The sequence below is a fragment of the Schistocerca americana genome, chromosome X, assembly GCF_021461395.2.
Source record: "Schistocerca americana isolate TAMUIC-IGC-003095 chromosome X, iqSchAmer2.1, whole genome shotgun sequence".
Taxonomy (NCBI): Eukaryota; Metazoa; Arthropoda; class Insecta; order Orthoptera; family Acrididae; genus Schistocerca; species Schistocerca americana.
In genome coordinates, this window is record NC_060130.1 from 318,557,847 (window position 1) to 318,583,095 (window position 25,249).

At 41.1% G+C, this 25,249-nt stretch overlaps 1 protein-coding gene across 1 annotated transcript in view; it reads right to left on the bottom strand.

Annotated features, from left to right (window-relative positions):
* LOC124555995 (agrin-like) overlaps positions 1-25,249 on the bottom strand; it is a 149,904-nt gene that overhangs the window by 44,199 nt on the left and 80,456 nt on the right. Inside the window, exon 4 of the mRNA XM_047130039.1 lies at positions 15,606-15,842. Within this exon, the coding sequence (XP_046985995.1) occupies positions 15,606-15,842 (237 nt within the window). The remainder of the gene's footprint in view (positions 1-15,605; positions 15,843-25,249) is intronic.

Below are 25,249 nucleotides of genomic sequence, written 5' to 3' on the forward strand. Positions count from 1 at the left end.
GGACAAAAACGGTGTAGACAAGAAGAGAGTAGAAGCTTTTGCAATGTAATGTTACAGAAATGTGCTGTAGATTAGATGGATAGATCATATAACGAAAGAGGAATACTGAATAGTACTGAGAAGACAAGATATTTGTGGCACAACTTGATTAAAAGAATAGATCGGTTGATAGGACATATTCTGAGACGTCAAGGGAACACCAATTTTGTATTGCAGGAAAATGGGGGTAAATATCTTAAAGGCAGACCAAGAAACAAATACAGTATGCAGATTCAGAAGAATATAGGTAGAGATGAAGAGGCTTGCACAGGATATAGTAGCGTGGAGAGCTGCATCAAACCAGTGTTCTCACTGAAGACCGTACAACAACGACGACTGACAAGGAATAAGCATTTAATTCAGGCTAAACCGTTCCTTGATCTATGGTGATCAAAACTGACTTACATCAACACAATTGTTTGAGCCCTGTTTTTTGGCGAGATTGACCCACGTAAACCTCGTAGTATGTACACTACCATTTTGCTCGATATTTTTATACCTTACAGAAAGGTTTATTTACAGCAGTAGGACACCCATGCCGGCCGGGGTGGCCGGGCGGTTCTACGTGCTTCAGTCTAGAACCGCACCACCGCTACGGTCGCAGGTTCGAATCCTGCCTCGGGCATGGATGTGTGTGATGTCCTTAGGTTAGTTAGGTTTAAGTAGTTCTAAGTTCTAGTGGACTGATGACCTCAGAAGTTAAGTCCCATAGTGCTCAGAACCATTTGAACCATTTTTTCTAGGACACCCATGACAACTGTGCTCTCGTCGTGTTCTCAAGACATTGTGACTGGAGAATCTATCTGAAATTCCATAACCTATTATTATTTTCTCCCTTTACTAACTACTCATATCACTTTGAGAAATTTCTACCGTGGCCGCGCTTCAAGAGCTCTCTGATACCACCCAGTTACACATCCTACATCCGCTCCAACTGTACTGTGCAAGAATCCTCTTATTTCTGAGCTACACGCGCTATACCAGCCTCGCCTGCGTTATACAATAATCCTGTAGTTCTGTTTCATCCTGCAACGAATAGAGGCTCTGTATAAGCCCCACAGGAGTCGTACGATGGAAAAAAATCCCTTTAGTTCTTTTATTTCCCAATATCATCCAATCCCACCATGTCACTTATTTCACTTGGTTGTTTGTTGCCAATGCATCTACCGCTGTCACGAACACAGCTTCTCCAGGGATCTGGAGTGGTCTAATTAATGAACTCAACTCTAACGACAATCTAACATCAGTGTGTTGTCTCAGCGCTCTTGCTGTTTTGAGACCATTTCGATCAATGTGGAGAGAGTAAAACCTAACCAGATAATACCGTTGGGAGCTTTTATTGTAGTTGTAATGGTTTTGATTTATCGACGCTGTACCATGGCTTAACTCCTCTTGACGATCCAAGTCGTATCTATTAAGTACACTCCTGGAAATGGAAAAAAGAACACTTTGACACCGGTGTGTCAGACCCACCATACTTGCTCCGGACACTGCGAGAGGGCTGTACAAGCAATGATCACACGCACGGCACAGCGGACACACCAGGAACCGCGGTGTTGGCCGTCGAATGGCGCTAGCTGCGCAGCATTTGTGCACCGCCGCCGTCAGTGTCAGCCAGTTTGCCGTGGCATACGGAGCTCCATCGCAGTCTTTAACACTGGTAGCATGCCGCGACAGCGTGGACGTGAACCGTATGTGCAGTTGACGGACTTTGAGCGAGGGCGTATAGTGGGTATGCGGGAGGCCGGGTGGACGTACCGCCGAATTGCTCAACACGTGGGGCGTGAGGTCTCCACAGTACATCGATGTTGTCGCCAGTGGTCGGCGGAAGGTGCACGTGCCCGTCGACCTGGGACCGGACCCCAGCGACGCACGGATGCACGCCAAGACCGTAGGATCCTACACAGTGCCGTAGGGGACCACACCGCCACTTCCCAGCAAATTAGGGACACTGTTGCTCCTGGGGTATCGGCGAGGACCATTCGCAACCGTCTCCATGAAGCTGGGCTACGGTCCCGCACACCGTAAGGCCGTCTTCCGCTCACGCCCCAACATCGTGCAGCCCGCCTCCAGTGGTGTCGCGACAGGCGTGAATGGGGGGACGAATGGAGACGTGTCGTCATCAGCGATGAGAGTCGCTTCTGCCTTGGTGTCAATGATGGTCGTATGCGTGTTTGGCGCCGTGCAGGTGAGCGCCACAATCAGGACTGCATACGACCGAGGTACACAGGGCCAACACCCGGCATCATGGTGTGGGGAGCGATCTCCTACACTGGCCGTACACCACTGGTGATCGTCGAGGGGACACTGGATAGTGCACGGTACATCCAAACCGTCATCGAACCCATCGTTCTACCATTCCTAGACCGGCAAGGGAACTTGCTGTTCCGACAGGACAATGCACGTCCGCATGTATCCCGTGCCACCCAACGTACTCTAGAAGGTGTAAGTCAACTACCCTGGCCAGCAAGATCTCCGGATCTGTCCCCCATTGAGCATGTTTGGGACTGGATGAAGCGTCGTCTCACGCGGTCTGCACGTCCAGCACGAACGCTGGTCCAACTGAGGCGCCAGGTGGAAATGGCATGGCAAGCCGTTCCACAGGACTACATCCAGCATCTCTACGATCGTCTCCATGGGAGAATAGCAGCCTGCATTGCTGCGAAAGGTGGATATACACTGTACTAGTGCCGACATTGTGCATGCTCTGTTGCCTGTGTCTATGTGCCTGTGGTTCTGTCAGTGTGATCATGTGATGTATCTGACCCCAGGAATGTGTCAATAAAGTTTCCCCTTCCTGGGACAATGAATTCACGGTGTTCTAATTTCAATTTCCAGGAGTGTATTATCTCTGGATGTCAGATTTTCCCAGTTTTCATCTCCCAATAACCTTGACTTAGCTATGACTATAAATAATACATCATGCCTGTGTTTTTCTACAAATATGTATGTTATTCCTAGTATCTTACTTACTCATCGTAAAACATTTACATTATACAGCTCTTATTTACAATAATGCTGTATGCCTATTCTGACTTATCCTCAAGAAATTACCGAAGCTTTCTGCGTATCCCAGGTTTTCTATGCCTTAGCCACGAACTATTTCTTCACTCGCAGGCTTACAGCCCTTTATCATGAGAAACCTAGCGTGCTATGGGATGTGATTCAGTACATGGGGTGGAATTCCGAGGTTAACTGTACTCGGTGCATATTAATAGAGGTAACGCTTGGCCTTTGGTCCCTTAAGGAACATTACAACATTATCCAACCCTGGATATATGGGAAAAATTGCGTAAGGCCACACCGAATGATGTAGGGAATACCACGAGTGAAAATTAAAGTGATGGTTGCTACTTACATACGTTGCTGTCCCAGACGATTCCTCAGCTCTCTGTAATCCCCTACAGTTCCCCCTTCGGAAAGGAGCTAGCTGCTGTGTTCCGGATGTACATCTTCATCTGTCTTCCTGACGCCTATTGTAATAGAAAGACAGGTGCGCTGCTATGATGTGGATGTATGACCCTCTGCCGAAGACGGGATCGACATACAACAGCACACGAAGATCATAATGAGAATATTTCTTTACTACTTCTTTAGGAATTTATACAGCTGGGACTTCACCATGTAATTGGTCCGAAATGGTTGTGGATATCCATGAGGATGTACACAACAAATCTCTAATTAACCTTGCCAACTCAGAGTCATAGGAGTATGTTTCCGTCTTCACGTAAAATTCTGCCGTTGTATTCCAGACCAGGTAGCGAAGTGTATGGTAGGCGTGTACTGCTCAGGGAACAGCACGCTGAGCTGGTGCCTCCTATTATGCCGGCGCTGAGTTGTCAGTGGTGGTCAAGCGATACTCGTGGTCTTCTGCAGCGCAGGGCGGCTGGAAAGGTTAACTGGCGTAGCGTATGGTCATGGTGTCCCAGCTACATAGCGATGGCATTGCCCAGAGTCGAAGTCTGGGCTGACGCTCAAGAGTAGAGGCAAGTGTTCAGCACAATATTTGCTGCCTGGGCTGGGAAGGCAGGCAAAGGTCCCTCGTCTGTGACCCAGCTGAGACAATGGCGATGCTGGCGGCTCTGGTTGATAGAGACTTGGCGTTACATATTACCCATCGGGCTTAATGCTGCCGGGCTTGTTTCGACAGGCTTAAACATTGCATCTGCTCGCTGACTTGGAGAGAGTCACGGCGTTAGTGTGTCACGCTGAATTACATGAAATGAAGAGAGTGATCGGCTGTCGTAATTGGCAGCTGGTCGAGCTGCAGATCTTCCTGGTGACCTGCCTATTTTCATTACGTGGAGAGCTTCAGTAGAAGTCCACTCAGTTCGGGGGTCGCTAACGGGTGGCTGCCTGACCCTAGTTTGTGGCCTAATTACCGTCCTGGCGACCCGACGCTGGCTGCAAGGCCCATTTAACTTCTTCACTTGAAAATAACTATGTCCACGGGAGTTGCTGATTTTTGAGTCTGCGCTATTTGGAAGGGGGGGGGGGTTCCAATTAATGTCATCTAAAGTTAAGTGTAGGTGAGTCTCAAAATGATACAGTTAATTCAATTTAATGGCAGATTATTTATGAAACAGACAGAGGGATTTAATCGAGTGGATGAACAGTGACTGCCTAGTGGCAGTTATTAGAGTCGGGGAAGGAAATCTGCCGCACCATTTTCAGAGGAACCATTCCGGAATTTGCCTGGAGCGATTCTGAAAAAATCAAGGGAGACGTAAATCGAGTTGCCGGAAGGGGATTTAAACATTCATCCTTCAGAATGGGAGTCCAGTGTGCTAAATACTGCGCCACCTCGCTCGGTTTGTGTAAACACAAGCCAAGCACGTCATAGAAGACGAAAACAGTCTCCCCCTCCATTACTTCATAGTCCATTCAGAGACAATTTTCAGATATTACGGAACAAAAGGTCTGTGGCCTCCGGTGGTTCGTTACAGAGTAATTGCATTTCGTTTCATTTCTTTCCCACATTTATCTTTGATTATGTACTGCTCTGAAAGAATCTGCGCAAGAGTGCAAGTGTATGTGGTACGCACTGTGTATGCTGTTTGGAAACGAACTTGTTCCGTTCACTGACTGTACTTGCTGTTGACAAAAGCAGTGTGCACTTTAACCTTCGTCCTGAAAAATGCATTCAATACTAGTCGGTTCTATCTCGTTTTCTTCCTTTACTTTTTGTCAGTGGTGATAGCACTTTTACATTGATAGTCAGCAATATGGATAGCTTTAATGATGAAGAGTTGACCGATTTGCTGCCTGATGCATCTTGTGTACAGGCTCACTGAATACAGTGGGCTGTTCACTCAGCGACAGTAAACCATATTAGAATGCTTTTGTGTCTGAGTGTTGTTTCATTACTCTGTTTTGTGTAATACTGGTTTGGTAATTGGATATTACAGGTGTTTATTTACTACTGTGAAGGTATTTTCACAGAAATAAAGGTAACTGGTGAAGCAAACCGAGTAAATCATAATAATATTATTACTCCGTAACAAGCAACCAGAGACAACGCGTCCCTCACACAAAAATATTCATAAAATATCCCTGCACACCCTCCAAAATTTCGGCGCTGCGATTCTGCTTCACTTCGTATTGACAGTTTCTACTAAAATCTGTTGCGTGATTGAATGAACCCCCGCTCTGGCCACAGATATGCGATGCGTAACTTCATATATCTGAGCACACATAGAATTGAATAAACCTTAAATGTGCCCCAGAAAATCTGCGTTGACCATAGAAGAAGAGCACTTAAATCTGAAAATTGCAGACAGTCACAGGACCAGAAAGAAAAATGTTGTAGCAACAATCCTGAGAGTAAACTTACGAAGAACGCATACCTCAGAATGTATGGATACATAAGAAACTATCACCATACGCAGTGTGAACAATGGAGAAACAAGGCCGCTCTCACTATTTTGAATAAAAATAAAAGAAATATCGCAGTAGTAAGAAGTTATCGTGGTCTAAAAGGTGTATGTGCTTCACTTTTAATTGTTGTGTTTTGTTTGTCAGTAAATTTATAATACCTGTACAGTAAGAAACATGAACAAAGTTATAGGAAAAGTCATATTTCTTGAAGTAACGATCATGGAAGCGAGTGTCACTATTCGGTTCCAAGAAGTGTATTTGTTGATAGACAAAAAGTTTAGTGGGGAAAACAAAAAAGTGGTCATGGAACCGGAACATTCAGGGATGAAAACCAAACACCATTTGCTCGATCAATGAAACGTTAGAAGAAGAGTAGTTTGTGTCACATTTATGAGGACTGAGCTCATGTCAATTACTCCCATATTGAGCTGAACAGTCGTAATCGTACGCGCGACAGATTTCACTAAAGTTTAAAATAATATTTTCGTTTAGTCTGATTCTATTCAAAAGTTTTCGCTTAATGACTTTATTACGAGTTTTGCATATTTTATTCTATTTTCTCATTACGTGGTGACTTATATTAAATTTGGTTTAATATTTGCATCGAATTAAAGCTGTGTTGTCACATAAATGACTTTTTGGATGTTACAATTTCATTCCGATAAAACCTTCCAAAATTTAAATGAACGTATATTCTTATGGTATTAACTGTTATAATTATATTAAGTAACGTATCTCTTAGCATGAAGAATGTTCCAGTACCACACTCCCACCAATTCTCTGTCACTGCCCTCGACAAGTCTTGCCCTCTCTTCCGTGTGACGTGTTTAATTCCTTTAGCCACTCCGTTTGCCTTCCACTAGGTATCTTGGAGTCTTTCGTCATCTGGTGTACTTTCCTAGACTTACAATTCTCATTAATTCCCTTCAAATTCCTATACGATTTTAATCTTTTTTTCTCAATCGTGGTCCCCTTATGTGTAATCTGCTGCCCACTTTCACTGCTCATCTTTCCATTTTTTTTATACCTAACCGAAATCACAAAAACTTGGTTTCACTTGTTTGCATCAACCTTTTTTTTCACTGCCTTCATGATACAGGTTTCTGCAGGGTACAACAGAACTGATAACATCTTGTTTCCTTTATCACCTTCTTACTTTTCTTGGTGACGTAACTGTTACATGTCATTTCTCGCATAACCAACGTCACGCTGCCAGCATCTCTTGCACATGTACAGCCCGCTACCCACCCAGTGGCATATTTAGTAAAGGTCTGACTTTTCAGTTAGTATGACTGAAATCTCACACTTGTTTGGATTATATATGTACCACACTTTTGCAAAACGTTTTTTCAAATTTCTGATTGATTCTGTGTTTCTCCTTCTAACATAGTTTTGTTGCAAATGGCGAAAAATAGAACTGGATAAACATTCTATAATGGTGGCAGTGCACAGAACAAAAACCGGGTGTAGACTTTTCTTTTCTAACGGTTCCAAAGCTCTCTGGGCAAGCAGGAAATGTTGTTCCTCTTGTTGATTGTCAACCGGATTGTGGTTCAGGAACAACAGATAACATTTAAAAACTGAATTAGATGATAAGGCAGAACCAGAGGCTGTCTCGGAGGATGATATTAACGATACAGAGGACCAGAAAAAAGTGTTTTCACCATCGTTCAATGTGAGTGTTAGTAATCTGAATCCGTACCTGACGTGTTTCTCCACACAAATTGACTAAAAAGGACAATCTAATGGGAACTTCTGAAGATTTAATTAATATTTATTAATATTTCTTCAAACAGTCTCCACAGAGGATGAATTCAAGTGCCACCAGTGTGACCCAGAGAAGAGTAGAGAGCCATTATACTACTAGTGAACGACAATCAGCATTATATATTCTTGATTACTCTTAACGCATCAATTGGTTCTAACATTATCCTTCACTAACGATTTTGAGAAGCTTATTACTTGTTGCCAAAGTGTCATGTGAGAAATAGATGTAACTGTGAACTCGAATAGCGGTATTCAGTTTGTCTCTTCTATTACTAAGTTTTTAATTTTGTTTTATTAGACCATTCGTCAAAACATTAGACGCGCATGTTAATTCCTGTGTAATATTCGACTTCTCGAACAGGTTTCAACTCGACGCTCCACACTTCTCTCTACCATTAGTTTCTCCGTCAGTAGGCTGGTCACCTCCCCCGTTTTTAACGTCACCCATCATCCCAGCTTTCTATTTCGTCTACTCTTCCTTGCAATGTACGTTTCGATAACTGTTCGTTGTAGGGTATGAATTCACTGTTTTTCTACCATTCAAGCGATTTTGCTTATTAATATCATTTCTATTAGTTTTCTTTGCGTCCTTAATCTGAGAATAACTTTTAATTCCTCATTCTGTCAAACAGTTCTACATATAAATCTACATCCATACTCCGCAAGCCAACTGACGGTGTGTGGCGGAGGGTACCCTGAGTACCTCTATCGGTTCTCCCTTCTCTTCCAGTCTCGTATTGTTCGCGGAAAGAAGGACTCTTGCTATGCTTCTGTGTGGGCTCTAATCTCTCTGATTTCATCCTCATGGTCTCTTCGCGAGATATACGTAGGAGGGAGCAATATACTGCTTGACTCCTCGGTGAAAGTATGTTCTCGAAACCTTAACAAATGCCCGTACCGAGCTACTGAGCGTCTCTCATGCAGAGTCTTCTACTGGAGTTTATCTGACATCTCCGTAACGCTTTCGCGATTACTAAATGATCCCGTAACGAAGCGCGCTGCTCTCCGTTGGACCTTCTCTAACTCTTCTATCAACCCTATCTGGTACGGATCCTACACTGCTGAGCAGTATTCAAGCAGCGGGCGAACAAACGTACTGTAACCTACCTCCTTTGTTTTCGGATTGCATTTCCTTAGGATTCTTCCAATGAATCTCAGTCTGGCATCTGCTTTATCGATGATCAACTTTACGGGATCATTCCATTTTAAATCACTCCAAATGCGTACTCCCAGATAATTTATGGAATCAACTGCTTCCAGTTGCTGACCTGCTATTTTGTAGCTAAATGATAAGGGATCTATCTTTCTATGTATTCGCAGCACATTACACTGTCTACATTGAGATTCAATTGCCATTCCCTAAACCATGCGTCAATTCGCTGCGGATCCTCCTGCATTTCAATACAATTTTCCATTGATACAACCTGTCGATATACCACAGCATCATCTGCAAAAAGCCTCAGTGAACATCCGATGTCATCCACAAGGTCATTTATGTATATTGTGAATAGCAACGGTCCTATGACACTACCCTGCGGCATACCTAAAATCACTCTTACTTCGGAAGACTTCTCTCCATTGAGAATGATATGCTGCGTTCTGTTAGCCAGGAACTCTTCAATCCAATCACAAAATTGGTCTGAGAGTCCAAATGCTCTTACTTTGTTCATTAAGCGACTGTGGGGAATTGTATCGAACGCCTTTCGTGGTCAAGAAACACGGCATCTACGTCGGAACCCGTGTCTATGGCCCTCTGAGTCTCGTGGACGAATAGCGCGAGCTGGGTTTCCCACGACCGTCTTATTCGAAACCCATGCTGATACCTACAGAGTAGATTTCTAGTCTCCAGAAAAGTCATTATACTCGAACATAATACGTGTTCCAAAATTCTACAACTTATCGACGTTAGAGAAATAGATCGATAGTTCTGCACATCTGTTCGACGTCCATTCTTGAAAACGGGGATGACCTGAGCCCTTTTCCAATCCTTTGGAACTCTACGCTCTTCTAGAGACCTACGGTACACCGCTGCAAGAAGGGGGGCAACTTCCTTCGCGTACTCTGTGTAAAATCGAACTGGTATCCCATCAGGTCCAGCGGCCTTTCCTCTTTTGAGCGATTTTAATTGTTCCTCTATCCCTCTGTCGTCTATTTCGATATCTACCATTTTGTCATCTGTGCGACAATCTAGAGAAGGAACTACAGTGCAGTCTTCCTCTGTGAAACAGCTTTGGAAAAAGACATTTAGGATTTCGGCCTTTAGTCTGTCATCCTCTGTTTAGGTCACAGAGTGTCTGGACATTTTGGTTTGGTCCACCTACCGCTTTGACATAAGACCAAAATTTCTTAGGATTTTCTGCCAAGTCAGTACACTGAACTTTGCTTTCGAATTCATTGAACGCCTCTCGCATAGCCCTCTTCACACTACATTTCGCTTCGCGTAATTTTTGTTTGTCTGCAAGGCTTTGGCTATGTCTATGTTTGCTGTGAAATTCCCTTTGTTTCCGCAGCAGTTTTCTAACTCGGTTGCTGTACCATGGTGGCTATTTTCCATCTCTTACGATCTTGCTTGGGACATACTCATCTAACGCATATTGTACGATGGATTTGAACTTTGTCCACTGATCCTCAACACTATCTGTACTTGAGACAAAACTTTTGTGTTGAGCCGTCAGGTACTCTGTAATCTGCTTTTTGTCACTTTTGCCAAACAAAAAAATCTTCCTACCTTTTTTAATATTTCTATTTACTGCTGAAATCATCGATGCAGTAAGCGCTTTATGATCGCTGAATCCCTGTTCTGCGTTAACTGTTCCAAATAGTTCGGGTCTGTTTGTCACCAGAACGTACAATATGTTATCGTCACGAGTCGGCTCTCTGTTTAACTGCACAACATAATTTTCAGATAACGCACTTAAAAAAATTTCACTGGATTCTCTGTCCCTGCCACCCGTTATGAACTTCTGAGTCTCCCAGTCTATATCCAGCAAATTAAAATCTCCACCCAGATCTACAACATGGTGGGGAAATCTACTCGAAATATTTTCCAAATTAACCTTCAGGTGCTCAGCCACAACAGCTGTTGAGCCAGGGTGCCTATAGAGACATCCAATTACCATGTCTGAGCCTGCTTTAACCGTGACCTTCACCCAAATTATTTCACATTTCGAATCTCCGTCAATTTCCTTCAATACTATTGCACTTCTTATCGCTATAAACACGCCTCCCCCTTCACTGTCCAGCCTGTCTCTGCGGTATACATTCCAATCAAAAAAATTGTTCAAATGGCTCAGAGCACTATGGGACTTAACATCTGTGGTCATCAGTCCCCTAGAACCTAGAACTACTTAAACCTAACTGACCTAAACACATCACACGCATCCATGGCCGAGGCAGGAGTCGAACCTGCGACCGTACCAGTCGCACGGCTCCCGATTGAGCGCCTGGAACCGTTCGGCCACCGCGGCCGGCATTTTCCAATCCGAGTTTAGGATTTCATTACTGTTTACGTCTGGTTTCAGTCAACTTTCTGTCCCTAGTACTATATGGGCGTTGTGACAGTTTATTAAAGAGAGCTGTTCTGGGACCTTTCTATAGACGCTCCTGCAGTTTACTAATAGCACATTAATATTGTTATTCCCTGTTGCATTTTGCCTACTCCTACCTTGCCGCGTCTCAGGAGGCGTCATGTTGGGCCTAGGGAATGAATTCTCTACCATGTGCACTCCACACGTACTCCGCTACCCATGTAGCCGCTTCCGGCGTGTAGTGCACGCCTGACCTATTCAGGGGGACCCTACGTTTCTCCACCCGATAGCAGAGGTCGAGAAATTTGCGCCCCAGATCTCCGCAGAATCGTCTGAGCCTCTGGTTTAAGCCTTCCACTCGGCTCCAAACCAGAGGACCGCGATCAGTCCTCGTAACGATACTACAAATAGTTAGCTCTGATTCCACCCAGCGAGCGAGGCTTTCCGCCTTCACCAATTCCGCCAACCGCCTGTACGAACTGAGGATGACCTCTGAATCCAGACGGCAGGAGTCATTGGTGCCGACATGAGCAACAATTTGCAGTCGGGTGCACTCAGTGTTCTCTATCGCCGCCGGCAGGGCCTCCTCCACATCTCGGATGAGACCCCCCGGCAAGCAGACAGAGTGAACACTGGCGTTCTTCCCCGACCTTTCCGCTATTTCCCTAAGGGGCTCCATCACCCGCCTAACGTTTGAGCTCCCAATAACTAATAAACCCCTCACCCCGTGTGCCTGCTCGGACCTTGCTGAAGGAGCGGCCAAATGTCCACTCACAGTCAGAGCGGGCGATGCCACACGTCCGGTCTCCACATTGACCCTCCGCCTCGTGCGCCGCGAACGCCGCTGAACCCGCCACTCCCCTTAGGGAGAAGGTGGCCCAACTGCGCCCGGTACCCTCGAAGATGTCTCGACAGCAGGGACAATGGGTGAAGCATGTAACACCTGGGGTGTACGATGCGACGCACCAGACTCCCCACTGCCGCTACACTCCGAGGCAGCATCATGTAGACGGCTGACCGCGGCCATCAACACGTTCAGCTGTTCGCGAACAGTGGCCAGCTCCTCATGCGTCCGTACACAGCAGTCACACATCCTATCCATCCTAAGAAATCGATTTACTGTAGAGAGTTAATCAACTTTTAACTAGACTGCTAATTCACTAAAGGCGGCTGATTGTTGAATAAACTGTGGTTGCTAGCCACTTCTTGTAGAAAACAATGAAAATAGCACAACCTGTCTCTGGACTGTATTGAAAACAAACACTAGCACTACTGGCACTATGGCTGACTAAAGGAACTCTCTCTGACTGTATTCAAAAGAAACACGAAATCTATGGAACTCTATTACTAGCACTCGACAATTAAAGCTTCCTAAAAGCAAAAACACACGGAAGAAGAAGTGACAAGTAAGAAAAATACAGTTAATACTTAAATTAAGGCAGCTCGCTGCACAGCAGACGTGAAGCAGATGGCAGTTACGACGACACTGGCACTACTGGCACAAGTATATTTTCTCTTTCTTTTCGACTTTCTGTGACTGAGTGCCACAAAATACTACATTGCAGCCATACCACATGATTGAACTCTTTCTGAGTCCCACCGGAAATCGTTTTGCAAGCAATAAAGCTTTCAATTTTCAAAAGATCTTCCTCCCAGAGACATTCTATTTCTTATTTTCTCCAGGGTGTTTCCATTTTCTATCACCAAACTTCACAAGCAGCTAAAAGATTTGAGTCGTTCCAAGAGCTTTCATTCAAATGCTATTTTCATGGAATATAAGAGGGAGCTGAGTCTCTTCACTTCGATCTTTCCCACATTTCTTCTCATTTATTTGTCTTTTACCACTTACTCGTCGCCCTCCAACATAGAATGTAATGAGTCCTCTTATTCTACGAACACTACTCGATTATTTGCGTACTTCATTGTATAAACCGTTATTCCTCCTACTGCTGTACCACTTTTCCTAATGGCATCCTACCTGTTACCTCAGTGCCAGTTCATGATGTTCATTCTCCCTCTGTAAAATTCCAGTATCAGCCATCTGTTCTCCTAGTCTTTACCAACATATTTCAAGGACTTTAAGGAGATGACCTGAGCAAAGTAGGTGTAAAGCCTTTTCCAAACCAACAAAATTGATGTATACATCAGAGTTCACTTGTATCATTCTTTGTCAAAACATCCTCAGGCGTCCTAAGGGATACAGATTCGCCATTCTTCTCATGAATCCCAATTTATCATCCCCAAAATTTACCTCAATTATTCATTCAAATCTTTTGTAATTTAATGTACGGAATTATTTGGCATATAATCAACAAATATTCGGGCGTTGTCTTTCTTGGATAAACAGGTTAGACTAAAGAACTGAACTCTGCCCAGACAGATCATGAAGGTCCAACGATACCAACCGGCCGCCGTGCCATCCTCTTCCCACAGCTGTCACGGGATGCGGAAATGGAAGAGCATGTGGTCAGCACACCACTCTACCGGCCGTATGTCAGTATGCGAGACCGAAAGTGATTAGAGAGTGTTTACTAAATACTGAAACTAAATGACTTCATCATACATTCTGTTGATAATATTGGGCAATCAGTTCTATGCAATGAGCTCACCTGAAAAATTATTTGCCACCAGTTAAACAGCACACTGGTCGTTGCGTTATATGATCCTCCACCGCTGACACGCCAGTCATAGTAGTGAAGTGGTGTGTATGTGAAAATACGTTGCATGGATTTAGCGAAGTAAGAAGTGTCACAGTGCAGATGTGCCTAATGGCAGAAAAAAATTCTTGTATTAGGAATTGTCCATGACAATACTGTGAATGATATTGCACGATTTGTATGTGTATCATTGCAGACAGTCCCGGGGCACACAAGGAAAGGTGTACCATTCACAGGCGTGTATCATAGCGTAGCAACAGTGGTGAAAATGAGGTACTTAATGACAGGGTATACAGGTGAGTATCACGCATATTCAGGGACAGTCGGTATTAAACTCAACAGGATCTGCTCCTCTCAGTGAATGCAAGTCGATCTCAACTGGTGTCAGAGGCAAAATTTGGGAGGGAAATGCATGAAATGGGCGGTTACAGTTGGGTACCAGAAATAGGCCGTTGCTCACAATGACAAATACACTGTCAAGTTTTCCGACTGTTGTCCTTTGATCTACATCTTCCTGCTGAATATAAACGGACATTTCTACATCTACATCTACATCCATACTCCACAAGCCACCTAACAGTGTGTGGAGGAGGGTACTTTGAGTACCTCTATCGGTTCTCCCTTCTATTCCAATCTCGTATTGTTCGTGGAAAGAAAGATTGTCGGTATGCCTCTAATCTCTCTGATTTTATCCTTGTGGTCTCTTCGGGAGATATACGTAGGAGGGAGCAATATACTGCTTGACTCCTCGGCGAAGGTATATTCTCGAAACTTCAACAAAAGACCGTACCGAGCTACTGAGCGTCTCTCTTGCTGAGTCTTCTACTGGAGTTTATCTGTCATCTCCGTAACGCTTTCGCGATCACTAAATGATCCTGTAACGATGCGCGCTGCTCTCCGTTGGATCTTCTCTATCTATCTGTTCTATCAACCCTATCCGGTACGGATCCCACACCGGTGAGCCGTATTCAAGCAGTGGGAGAACAAGTGTACTGTAACCTACTTCCTTTGTTTTCGGATTGCATTTCCTTAGGATTCTTCCAATGAATCTCAGTCTGGCATCTGCTTTACCGACGATTAATTTTATATGGTCATTCCATTTTAAATCACTCCTAATGCCCACTCCTAGATAATGGAACTAACTGCTTCCAGTTGCTGATCTACTATATTGTAGCTAAATGATAAAGAATCTTTCGTTCCATGTATTCACAGCATATTACACTTGTCTACATTGAGATTCCGTCGCCATGCCCTGCACCATGCTTCAATTCGCTGCAGATACTCCTGCATTTTCCCAATGTTACAACCTCTCGATATGGTACAGCATCATCCGGAAAAAGCCTCAGTGAACTTCTGATGTTATCCACAAGGTTATTCCTGTCTTCCAAGGTGGCAACATGAATGCATGCATATATTTCTGCTTTTATGGATGCTCAGGCATCCAGTCACATCTCGGTGGGTTAACTGAATCATCTGATGTATTCCATAAAATTGTCTAGGACAGTTTGGAACAGCTGCTGAAACAGAACCATCAACATTTTGATAAATATACAGAATCTAATCACAAATGGGCGCCTTTAGCTGAATATAGCATGTATGAAGAAACTGAAGGATGCTCCTCGTCCCCGAATTGAGTTTACTGTCAAGACCAGAACTGGTTTTACACGATATTCGCTTTATGTCTCCTGGAGGTGACTAATTTTAGACTTATGAACATTTGAAATACAGCTAGACATACCGGCGTTGACGTCTCTGCAATCGCCCAGGGAGGCCACGGTGATGGGGTGCTGTCCTCGTGGCCGAAGACAGGACGCCAGCTGCAGCTCGCACTCGCTGTCGTATGTGCGTCCGTCGCTGCCACAGAGGCGCTGCTTAGGGTCGTCGTGAGGGCAGCTGGTCTTGCAAGTGCATACCCCGTGATGGCACACAGCGGCGGGTTCCTCGCAAACCACTCCTCTGCAAGCATCTGGAACCACTGCACGAGGCAAGTAATCAGATATAGCCTTATTTCAATTAATCACGTAGTTGTAGACGTGGAATTGATTTCTGAAAGATAACATGCAAGTTATCGCGTAATTGTGACTATTACTGTTTGCACGCGCTACCAAAGCATTCCGCTCTACATGACAACAGATAACTGATTAACGTTTCATCTCAATGAAGATAGCTGGAAAATAAATTGTTGACGCAATGGTATCATGGAGGCTTGGACACAGTTCCTGCGTAAGAAGTTATACAATGCGTTATGCAAAAACTTTCATGTAATACCATAAACATTAGAACTGTACAGTCTTGACAACGTTCAGAATACTTCTACTTCCCATTTATTTTTCACAGGCTTCATTATTACAGGTTAAGATGACTTTTCAATAATACATTCATATATTCAATGTTCTATACTGAGCAATCCTTGAAATTAGAGTACATCGCACATTTTAATGACAATTTTCTTGTTGTTAGGACATCATATAAAATATTTGAAAACGGTCTCTATTTCAGTTTAGTACTTAGTTTCATGACATTATTAAAAACAAAACAAATTTGCAAAGGAAATTATTATTCCTTCCCGAAAATTTTAGGCACTGGTCTTGTAACCTTTTCAGGAACTATTAGGCGAATCTGTTTCTACAGTACTCTTTGTACTGCAACTATGGTGAAATATTCTGTAGCATTGATGTGCTGTAATGCTTGCCACATTTATGGCAACTGGAGAGGTATTCGCAAATGAGAGTTCCTGACTGTAAATTATGATTTCAAAATGGGTCATATTAATATTCTTGTTGGCAGGAAATTTGTGCTAGGTCAGTGGGCTACAATGAGAATTTGTCTCGTACATTACAGCCCACATAGTCTAGAATATTAGTTTAATAGTGATGGATAAAAGGTCATTTATGAAATCTGTCACTGTGTACATCTATTTCAAATTACAGTTTCATTCATGCACTTTCCGTAAATAGTTAGGTATAATTGAAGATTAATTTATCATTCTTTAAGGAAATATTGCTTCAGTTAAGTTACATTTTTCAGAGTGTCATCAATATGTCTACCATATTTTACATCACAGATCTTAGAATCAGTAGTATCATTTGTTTCATTAGCCTCAAGCTGGTTTGTCTTTTAACAAAAATGCTATTTCAAAGTAATAAATACATTTCCTCTTACCATACACGAGAAAATAATCAATACTTTAGTAGCTATTCGCCATCAAAATAATTTTTTTAAATTTTTCTACGACTGCTGCATTCTGCTTTGTGAAATACATAGCTAAATTGAGCAGTAGCCGCCAAATTTTGCTTTTTGTGCGACTAATGGTGAATAAGACCATATTTTTACACAATCTAAAGTAGGAATACATCTGCCTATGATAAAATTTATAAATGAAAACTTCATGTTTAATGATTAAAACATGATATTATTTGTGAAGTATAAATCACATGTCTTACTAAAGTTGAAACAAATTATATATGTATAAATAATACATTATTCGTATTGTTAAGGCTAAAAATCAAAATTTTGGTAAGTTTTCAGGAAATTCATTAACTTTCCTTGATATGTAAAGTAAGTTATGGTTATTACTATTTCTTTGATTTAATTGTAAATTCATTACTTGTTTAGTAGTGAAAAAAGTTAATAAAAAGTATTGGAAATTACTTATATTCTGATTCTTAAAAAAATAAAGTGTATTTCATGTATCTTATTAACCCTTATCACACAAGGTGACTTTTCTGTAACATGTACTATGAGGTGTGGTGTTTGGGACACAAGTGTTGAAACTGAGATTTAGGGGATAAATCACTTGGAAATTTTCGATTCAGTTACGTAATAATATTTTATAATTATTTCAGCGTTGTTTAAATGCTCCTGATTGATTTCATTGAAATCGAGTCTGCTGTAGTTTAGTTTCTGTCAAACAAAATCATATACCTACATGCTGTTTTCTAAACAGTGCGCATAAACAAACTACTAGAGAACTGGATTTTACATTCAGAAAATTTATAGTATCTCTGTAAAAGGTAAATTTTCAAATAAAACTAAATTGCGGGTTAGTAATAGTACTCGATAGGACAGAAAGAAAGACAGTGAAAATGACATTCACTGTTGAGATCAACATTTTCCCTTATTAGCACTTAGTTAATTAATCCCTCAAATACTTTTTTGGAGAAACAGGAAGGTGTCCAACACCACTGGCCTGAAGTTTTTCCTTTGAATGATACTCTTATTCGTCAAGAGAATTGTGATCACTGACTATTTCAAAATCACTGATATGCTCCTCTGTTCAGTGACTACTGTCTTCATCAAATTAAGGATAATTAAAATTGACACATTCTTGTGAACACTTTCGTGCTCTACTAAGAAAACAGTATGTATTTCATGACGAACGTAAGACAGATTACATGTTACCTTCTCGGTGTATCCAAAAAAATGAAATTTTGACAGAAAACTTTGGCAAGATAACTACACTACTAAGGGCCATTTGTACAGTCCCCAGTTAGCTGCCGCTTAAGTTCTATTCTCGGAATAGCACGGAAAACGCGTAGTACGAACATGTAACAACGCATGACCAGAGAACAAACGCGGGATAACAGAGCCGATGGTTCTGGCAGGGTTAGTAGAGTTAACCAGAGATTAAGTTTTGACAATGGCAGGAACAGTTACAGAAATAGTGATGACGTCATTGTTTGTTAGAACGAGGAAGAAGAAAACATAGGGACACTTCACAAATTATATGGAAGACTATGACGATTTGAAATTTATTTAAAAATTTCATGCTACTAATGTTTTTCGATCTCATGCTGTTTTACCAAACAGACAGTGACAAAATAGACGTAATCACAGCGAGAAACCACACAATTCTCTGATTCTATTCGTATTAACAGCTTTTTCTGTATTCGACAAGACTTTTGATTTTTCATGTAGCAAAACATTTGATGAACTTTGACTAGGCAATTGAGTCTTGTGCAACAAGGAATAAAGAAGTAACAATATTAGAGAGAACAAAATGCTGGGACCTAACGATTAAAGAAATGTGTACTATCTTGCTTGTCTCTTATGTTTAATCGTTTTACGTTTCCTATATTTAATTTTGTCACACAAAAGAGCAATTTCTTGGCCCGTTTCGGAAATATTGTAGATCTGGGGGCGAAAATACAACAATACAGTAATATACAATATAACCAATATTATGTAAATTCAGGAAAGTTGCATATATGCAAAAAATATAGTGATACTTGATACACAATTCATTTATAAAATATGTAGTGCGAGGAAATAGCACTTTCCCTAGAAACTACAAAGATAATTTTTCAGGCAAAGTTTAACCCTTGGAAGTGTTTAATATCTCGCCAAAACGAAAACTTTGTGGGACAGAAGAGTAGCTTATTTTACCAGAAGTATTGGAGTCTATGGCTGCAGGATTACTGAAGGAGACATTTAAGTATATAAATGAAGTGACTGAGAAAACAGATTACACCTATGATTCGACAGTGAAACGTGGAGTTGAGCATTTTTACGACTTGTTGTTTAGAGTTATAGCATTAAAACCATATTGGATCCGCATTCGGGGATATCTCTGTCATTGTTGCTTAAGAAATTAAAACCTCATACTTACCGCAAGGACCCTTGTACAAGACAGCGATATGCACTTTCTTTTCACAGGAAGCCTTATTCAGATCACAATCGCTTCTGTATGTTACACCGTCAGAGCCGCATACAAGTGATTCTGGAACCTTTAAAAAAAAGAAGAAATTGTTAGTGAACGAACAACGCAAATATCTAGAGTTCATTTAACACTTTATATAAACTGTGAAACATACAGAAATCAATCTAATCTGGCTGATTATATATAAGCATTAAAAGTGATGGAAATGAATCTGCACACATCCAACAAAAATTTCATAAGACATGTGGATATAAACAATGACTAAGAAGTTTGGTAAAAGTATGATGATGATTTTTATAGCAAATCATTGTAGCGCCAGCAACTGGTGATCGCACAGTTCATCCAGCCACACTACTACGATCAGATGACCAATTTATGAGCTAACAGTACAGGCCAATAGGTGGCAATGTCTGCACAGTTAGTCAAGCTGCGATCTTACACTGTTGGCCACAATACGGTACTATGCAATGCCAAGGCTCCAGCCCATATAAAAACGAAATACAGTTCCCTACAGATAGTCTCACTGTGTCCCCAGTTTTGGGAGCCAACAGATTTACAGAGTAGAGACGTCTGATGTGTTTGCTCCGCTGCAAGATCACTGATGCGGTATATAAAAGTACACACACACACACACACACACACACACACACACACACACACACACACAAACACACACATACATACATACGCACATGAGAGCGAGCTCGTTGGATAAGAATGCTGTCATGGTACCGAGATTTCAGAGGTCGCCCAATCGACAAATTGTGTAGTGTTACCAGTGAACACTTGTGAGACGGGATATGTTCTGATTTGAGTAGTCACACGAGCGAAGGATTGTGTACCGTTACCGGTGGTCACTTGTGCGATGGGAAATGCTGTGGTTTCAGTAGCGTTACAAGTGGTCGCATATGCGACAGTGAGAGTCATCGGCTCGACGTGTGCCTCCTCCTTGCATGTTAGTTAAAGATTTTTACAAACTAAAATAGAGTTTACGTCATTTCATTTCCTTATTAAAATCAAGATTTCCTCAATGAGTTAATGAATTATTACGAGGTTTATGTCTAATGCATGGCTTGAGGCGTAAGGTCGATAAATTCCAAGTTGACGAAAATATTTTGAAATTTGATTTAAGTGTTGGTGCAGAGGAAGGAGCTTTGGGCACTGGATGGCGGCCTGCACTTCCTCTGGCAAGATTAAGCGACCAAGCAAGATCCAAAGCAGGCAGTCAGCGGGTTTTACCCTAACAGCCAAGGAAGAGGTGCGGACAGCTAGCCTGCTTTCAGGTGAGTGAATCTAGACACTGGGAAGAATTTAAGACTTACAAAAAACGGACGTTCTTAAAAATTTTGGAAAGCAAGTTCAACCATATCAAAATAATCGCCACAGTGTGATGCATCTAATAAAATGTCGACCACAATTTTATCAGTAATAACATAGGAATTAGAGTTTACAGAAAAACTAATAATACTTCCAGAAATATATCTCGTATTAAATATTAAGGATGTAGTCAAGCTGGATAATAGCATTCCTATTGTTGCACAAAGAAAAATGCCAATACATTCTTTAGTTCCTGCCTACCAAGTAGTTTCAGCACTCCTATTATGTAAATGATTCGAACCAGAAGAGTCTTCGACTTCCATACAACAAAATGAAGAACTATGGTTGTTTCATGCTCATCGCTTCATTTACTATGACGTAATTTTTGATGCTTTATTAAAAGCAAGTGTGCACTAGATTCATATGTATTTATTTAAGTCAGAGAATTGACGTGAAGGCTATTGTGCCGAGTATCGTTGGAAACATTAATAAGTTAGCTCTTATTTTAAACATATGTCTAATTTGATTGAATTATAGCAATAGAATGGACGTCCATTTAGTGGATGTTATGACATACTAAGAAAATCGTGCTTTTGATGGGAGAGGGTCAAGTCATCAGTGGCGGGCTATTGGACGCAAGGGAGACACGAGGAGAACACTTCTGTATGGGCCTTAGGAGGAGACAGTAGGAAAGTCTTAATTTGATGTTGTGGTATAAGACGACATAGGACTTGGTATTTACTCCCGCGATACGAACGATTTTTAAGACTTCTGTTTGGGGCAACGAAAATGCATTCTTATACTTCGTAAAATTCAGCTATAAGTGAGATTTGCTACTTTCGAAGGAGCAATGGACAGGTAAATTATTGGGATCTCTAGTGCCATTCATGCTACAATCTGCGCAATATCTGTTTAGTAGTCTTTATTCTATAACCTTGTTTAGGTGTATTTTGTAGGATCACCTTTTCAGAATAACATAAGTCTAATTTTGAATAAATTATTAGCCTCTTATAATTTTAAACTCGTGGTACCACATACGTTAATTCGCAGATATTTCCCAACTTTATCATTGCTGATCATTGCCCGTAACTGATATTTTGTATTATTCACCAATTCCTTTCATTCGGCTCTGCTTAATTTATTAGACGGTAAGATCACAATTTCCTACATATTATTTGGCTTTATTTGCTACTGGCTAAGAACAGTAATTACAGCTTTAGGGGTGACATGGATAAAATAGGAGTAGCAACTACACTCACAAATGTGAGTTTCATGGAGGTCTTGCAGCGCCATCACCAGTCCTGGATTAATACTGCTGTAAGGCGTGCTAATTCTGAGTTGAGCAGGCTACTGCTTGCTGAAATGAATTATCGTATGTTTGCAGTGCCCGTTGCTACAATTGGAAGATGGGGTTATACAAGACATGACCTGCATCTGAGTACGATAGGGAAAGATAGCTTGGCTGAACTTCTTGCAGGGAATGTACAGGGGACCACCATCATATAATGTAAGATCCCTGTGGCTGCTTGTGTCAGAAGGGCACCTTTTTTTAGGTAAGAATCAAGTTTCTGGCACCCTGTTTTGAAAGAAGTCCCTATTACAGAAGAGCCCCATACGAATGCACAGAAAAGTAAGGTTAGCTTATTCCACCGAAATATTAGAGGAGTGAGTAATACGGTAGGAGAGCTTCCTACTCGCTTGCAAAATTTTGAGGAAAAGTTAGACATGCTGCGCGTGTCTGAGCACCAAATAATCACAGGGTAAGATAAGTTACATATAAAAGATTTCAGCCTAGCAGCTTACTTATGCTGAACTAATATGGGAAAAGGAGGAGTTGTTGCATATATTAAGATAGAACACACATTCAAAAGCATTGACACGAGTAGATTTTCTAGTGATCAGCACATAGTAGTGAGTGTTTGTGAATTAATGCTGAAAAACAGTTCACTTTTAATTGTAACAGTATATAGATCCCTACTGCGAAATTTTGAATTATTTATGAGGAAGCTGTGCAGACAGTAACAAATGATCTCTCTGATGATGATGCATATTTAATCAGGATAAATGACATAGTGCCTTACAGTGGGGATACACTTCAGTGCAAGTCAGTTTGAATTATTACTGACTACAGGGCAGACGTTTTTAAGAGTAGATTACAAGAAACAGCCTTGGATGAAATTTACAAAGAACCAAATGCCATAAAAAATTTAATCTATTCCATGATAAATTAATATCAGTATCTGAAAATAGCTTTCCGCATAAGGTAATCAGAAGCGACATTAAACAGCCATGTAAAGAACCGTGGATATCTAAGGGGATTAAAGCATCTTGTAAAACGAAAAGGGAAACATATCATTTGGCAAGAACAGGTAGAGACCCTGCAGCAGTTGCGCACTACAAAATCTACTCAAAATTACTAAGAAAGGCTACCAAAAAATCAAGAAATATGCACATAATGTCAGAAATCAGTATGTCTGACAACAGAGTTAAGGCAATATGGAATATAGTGAAGAGACAGGACAACCAAGCACAGAAGAGGGTAACATTACTATTTAACTGAATGGAAGGGCTATAAATGACAAGTTACAGGTAGCAAATGTATTTAGTAATCATTCCTTAAACATAGTAGAAAGCATAGAGACCAACAGTTCAAGAGAATGATCACAGCAATATGTTGAAGGAGTAACTCTCATAAAATTACATCATACGAATGTACCACCAATTTCTACTTCCGAAATTGAGAGGATCATACATTCTCTCAAGAATACAAGCTCGTCTGGTTTTGATGTTGTTAACAATAGAGTACTACAGATTTGTTCCCATATAATAAGTGCAGTATTGTCCAAAATATGTAATGCATCACTAACTCCAGAGAGAGGAAAATATGCTGTTGTTAAACCCCTCTTCAAGAGATGTGGTAAAGAGAGGTCAGTAACTACCGTCCTATTTCTCTGCTGACATAATTTTCCAAAATTTTTGAGAAGGTGATGTATTTTAGAATATTATCTCATCTTGGCAATAATACCAGCCTCAGCAAATCACAGTTTAGGATTCAGAAGGGTTGCTATTCTGAGAGTGCCATTTAAATGTTCACTCACCAGATATTACAAGCATTTAATAACAAAATAGCACCGGTAGGTATTTTCTGTGACCTAACTGACGCATTTGATTATGTGAATCATAGTATACTCCAAGATAAATTGAAGTTTTATGGGATTGATGATATGGCCAACCAATGGATCACGTCATATCTAACCAAAAGAATGCAGAATGTGATATTTAATAGTAATTTAACCAACAGAGTCCAGGGACATAATTCTGAATGTGGGGAAATCATGTATGCGGTTCCTCAAGAGTCAATCTTAAGGCCACTACTGTTTCTCATATATGTAAAGAGTCTACCATCTAATGTACAACAAGCAGAATTGTGCTTTTTGCAGATGACACCACCATTGTAACTACTCCCATCGCACATACAGAAATGGAAGAAATGGTGAACAAAGTTCTAAAAAGTATCATTGACTGGTTTTCTGCGAATGGTCTCAACCTGAATTTCACAAAGACAAATCGTATTTTATTCTGCACCACTAGGAGTACTGCAGCAGCGATACGTGTCACATATGGTGATTGAAATATTACGTGGAGTGGAAACTTCAAAATTCTTAGGTGCTCATACTGATGAGAATTTAAATTGGAAAAAACTTATTTAGGAACTCCTAAAGCAAGTTAGTTCAGCCACATTTGCAATTAGAACCATATTAAATTTTGGGGAGAGGGAAATAAGTAAGTTGACATATTTTTCTTATTTTCATTCAGTAATGACATATGGAATATTGTTCTGTGGTAACTCGTCTTTAAGAAGGAAGGTCTTCATTGCCTAAAACCTTTCTGTAAGAATAATATGTGGTGCTCACCTGCTATCACCTTGTAGACATCTCTTTAAGGAGTTGGGCATTCTCACTATTGCTTCACAGTATATTTGTGCCCTCATGGAATTTGTTCTAAATAATCCACTACAATTCAAAAGGAACAATGAGGTACATAATCAAAATACTAGAAGGAAAAATTACATTCATTACTCACCATTAACGTTGTCTTTAGCCTAGAAAGGGGTGCACAAAAATTTTTGATCACTTACCTACTGATATAATATGTCTAACAGACAGCAAATTAAAATTTGAAAATAAACTGAAAAAGTTTCTCCTTGACAACTCCTTCTATTCCGTAGAAGAATTTCGATGTTTGTGATGCGTAAAGGGTGGTGGGTAGTAATTGATAACTCAATCTATATATCTCGCTTTCATTTCGGGAATAATAACAATAATAATAATAATATTAATAATAACAGTAATTTGATGTTTAGAGTACAAATAGATGAACAAATTAAGTTGCAATATGAATGTAAT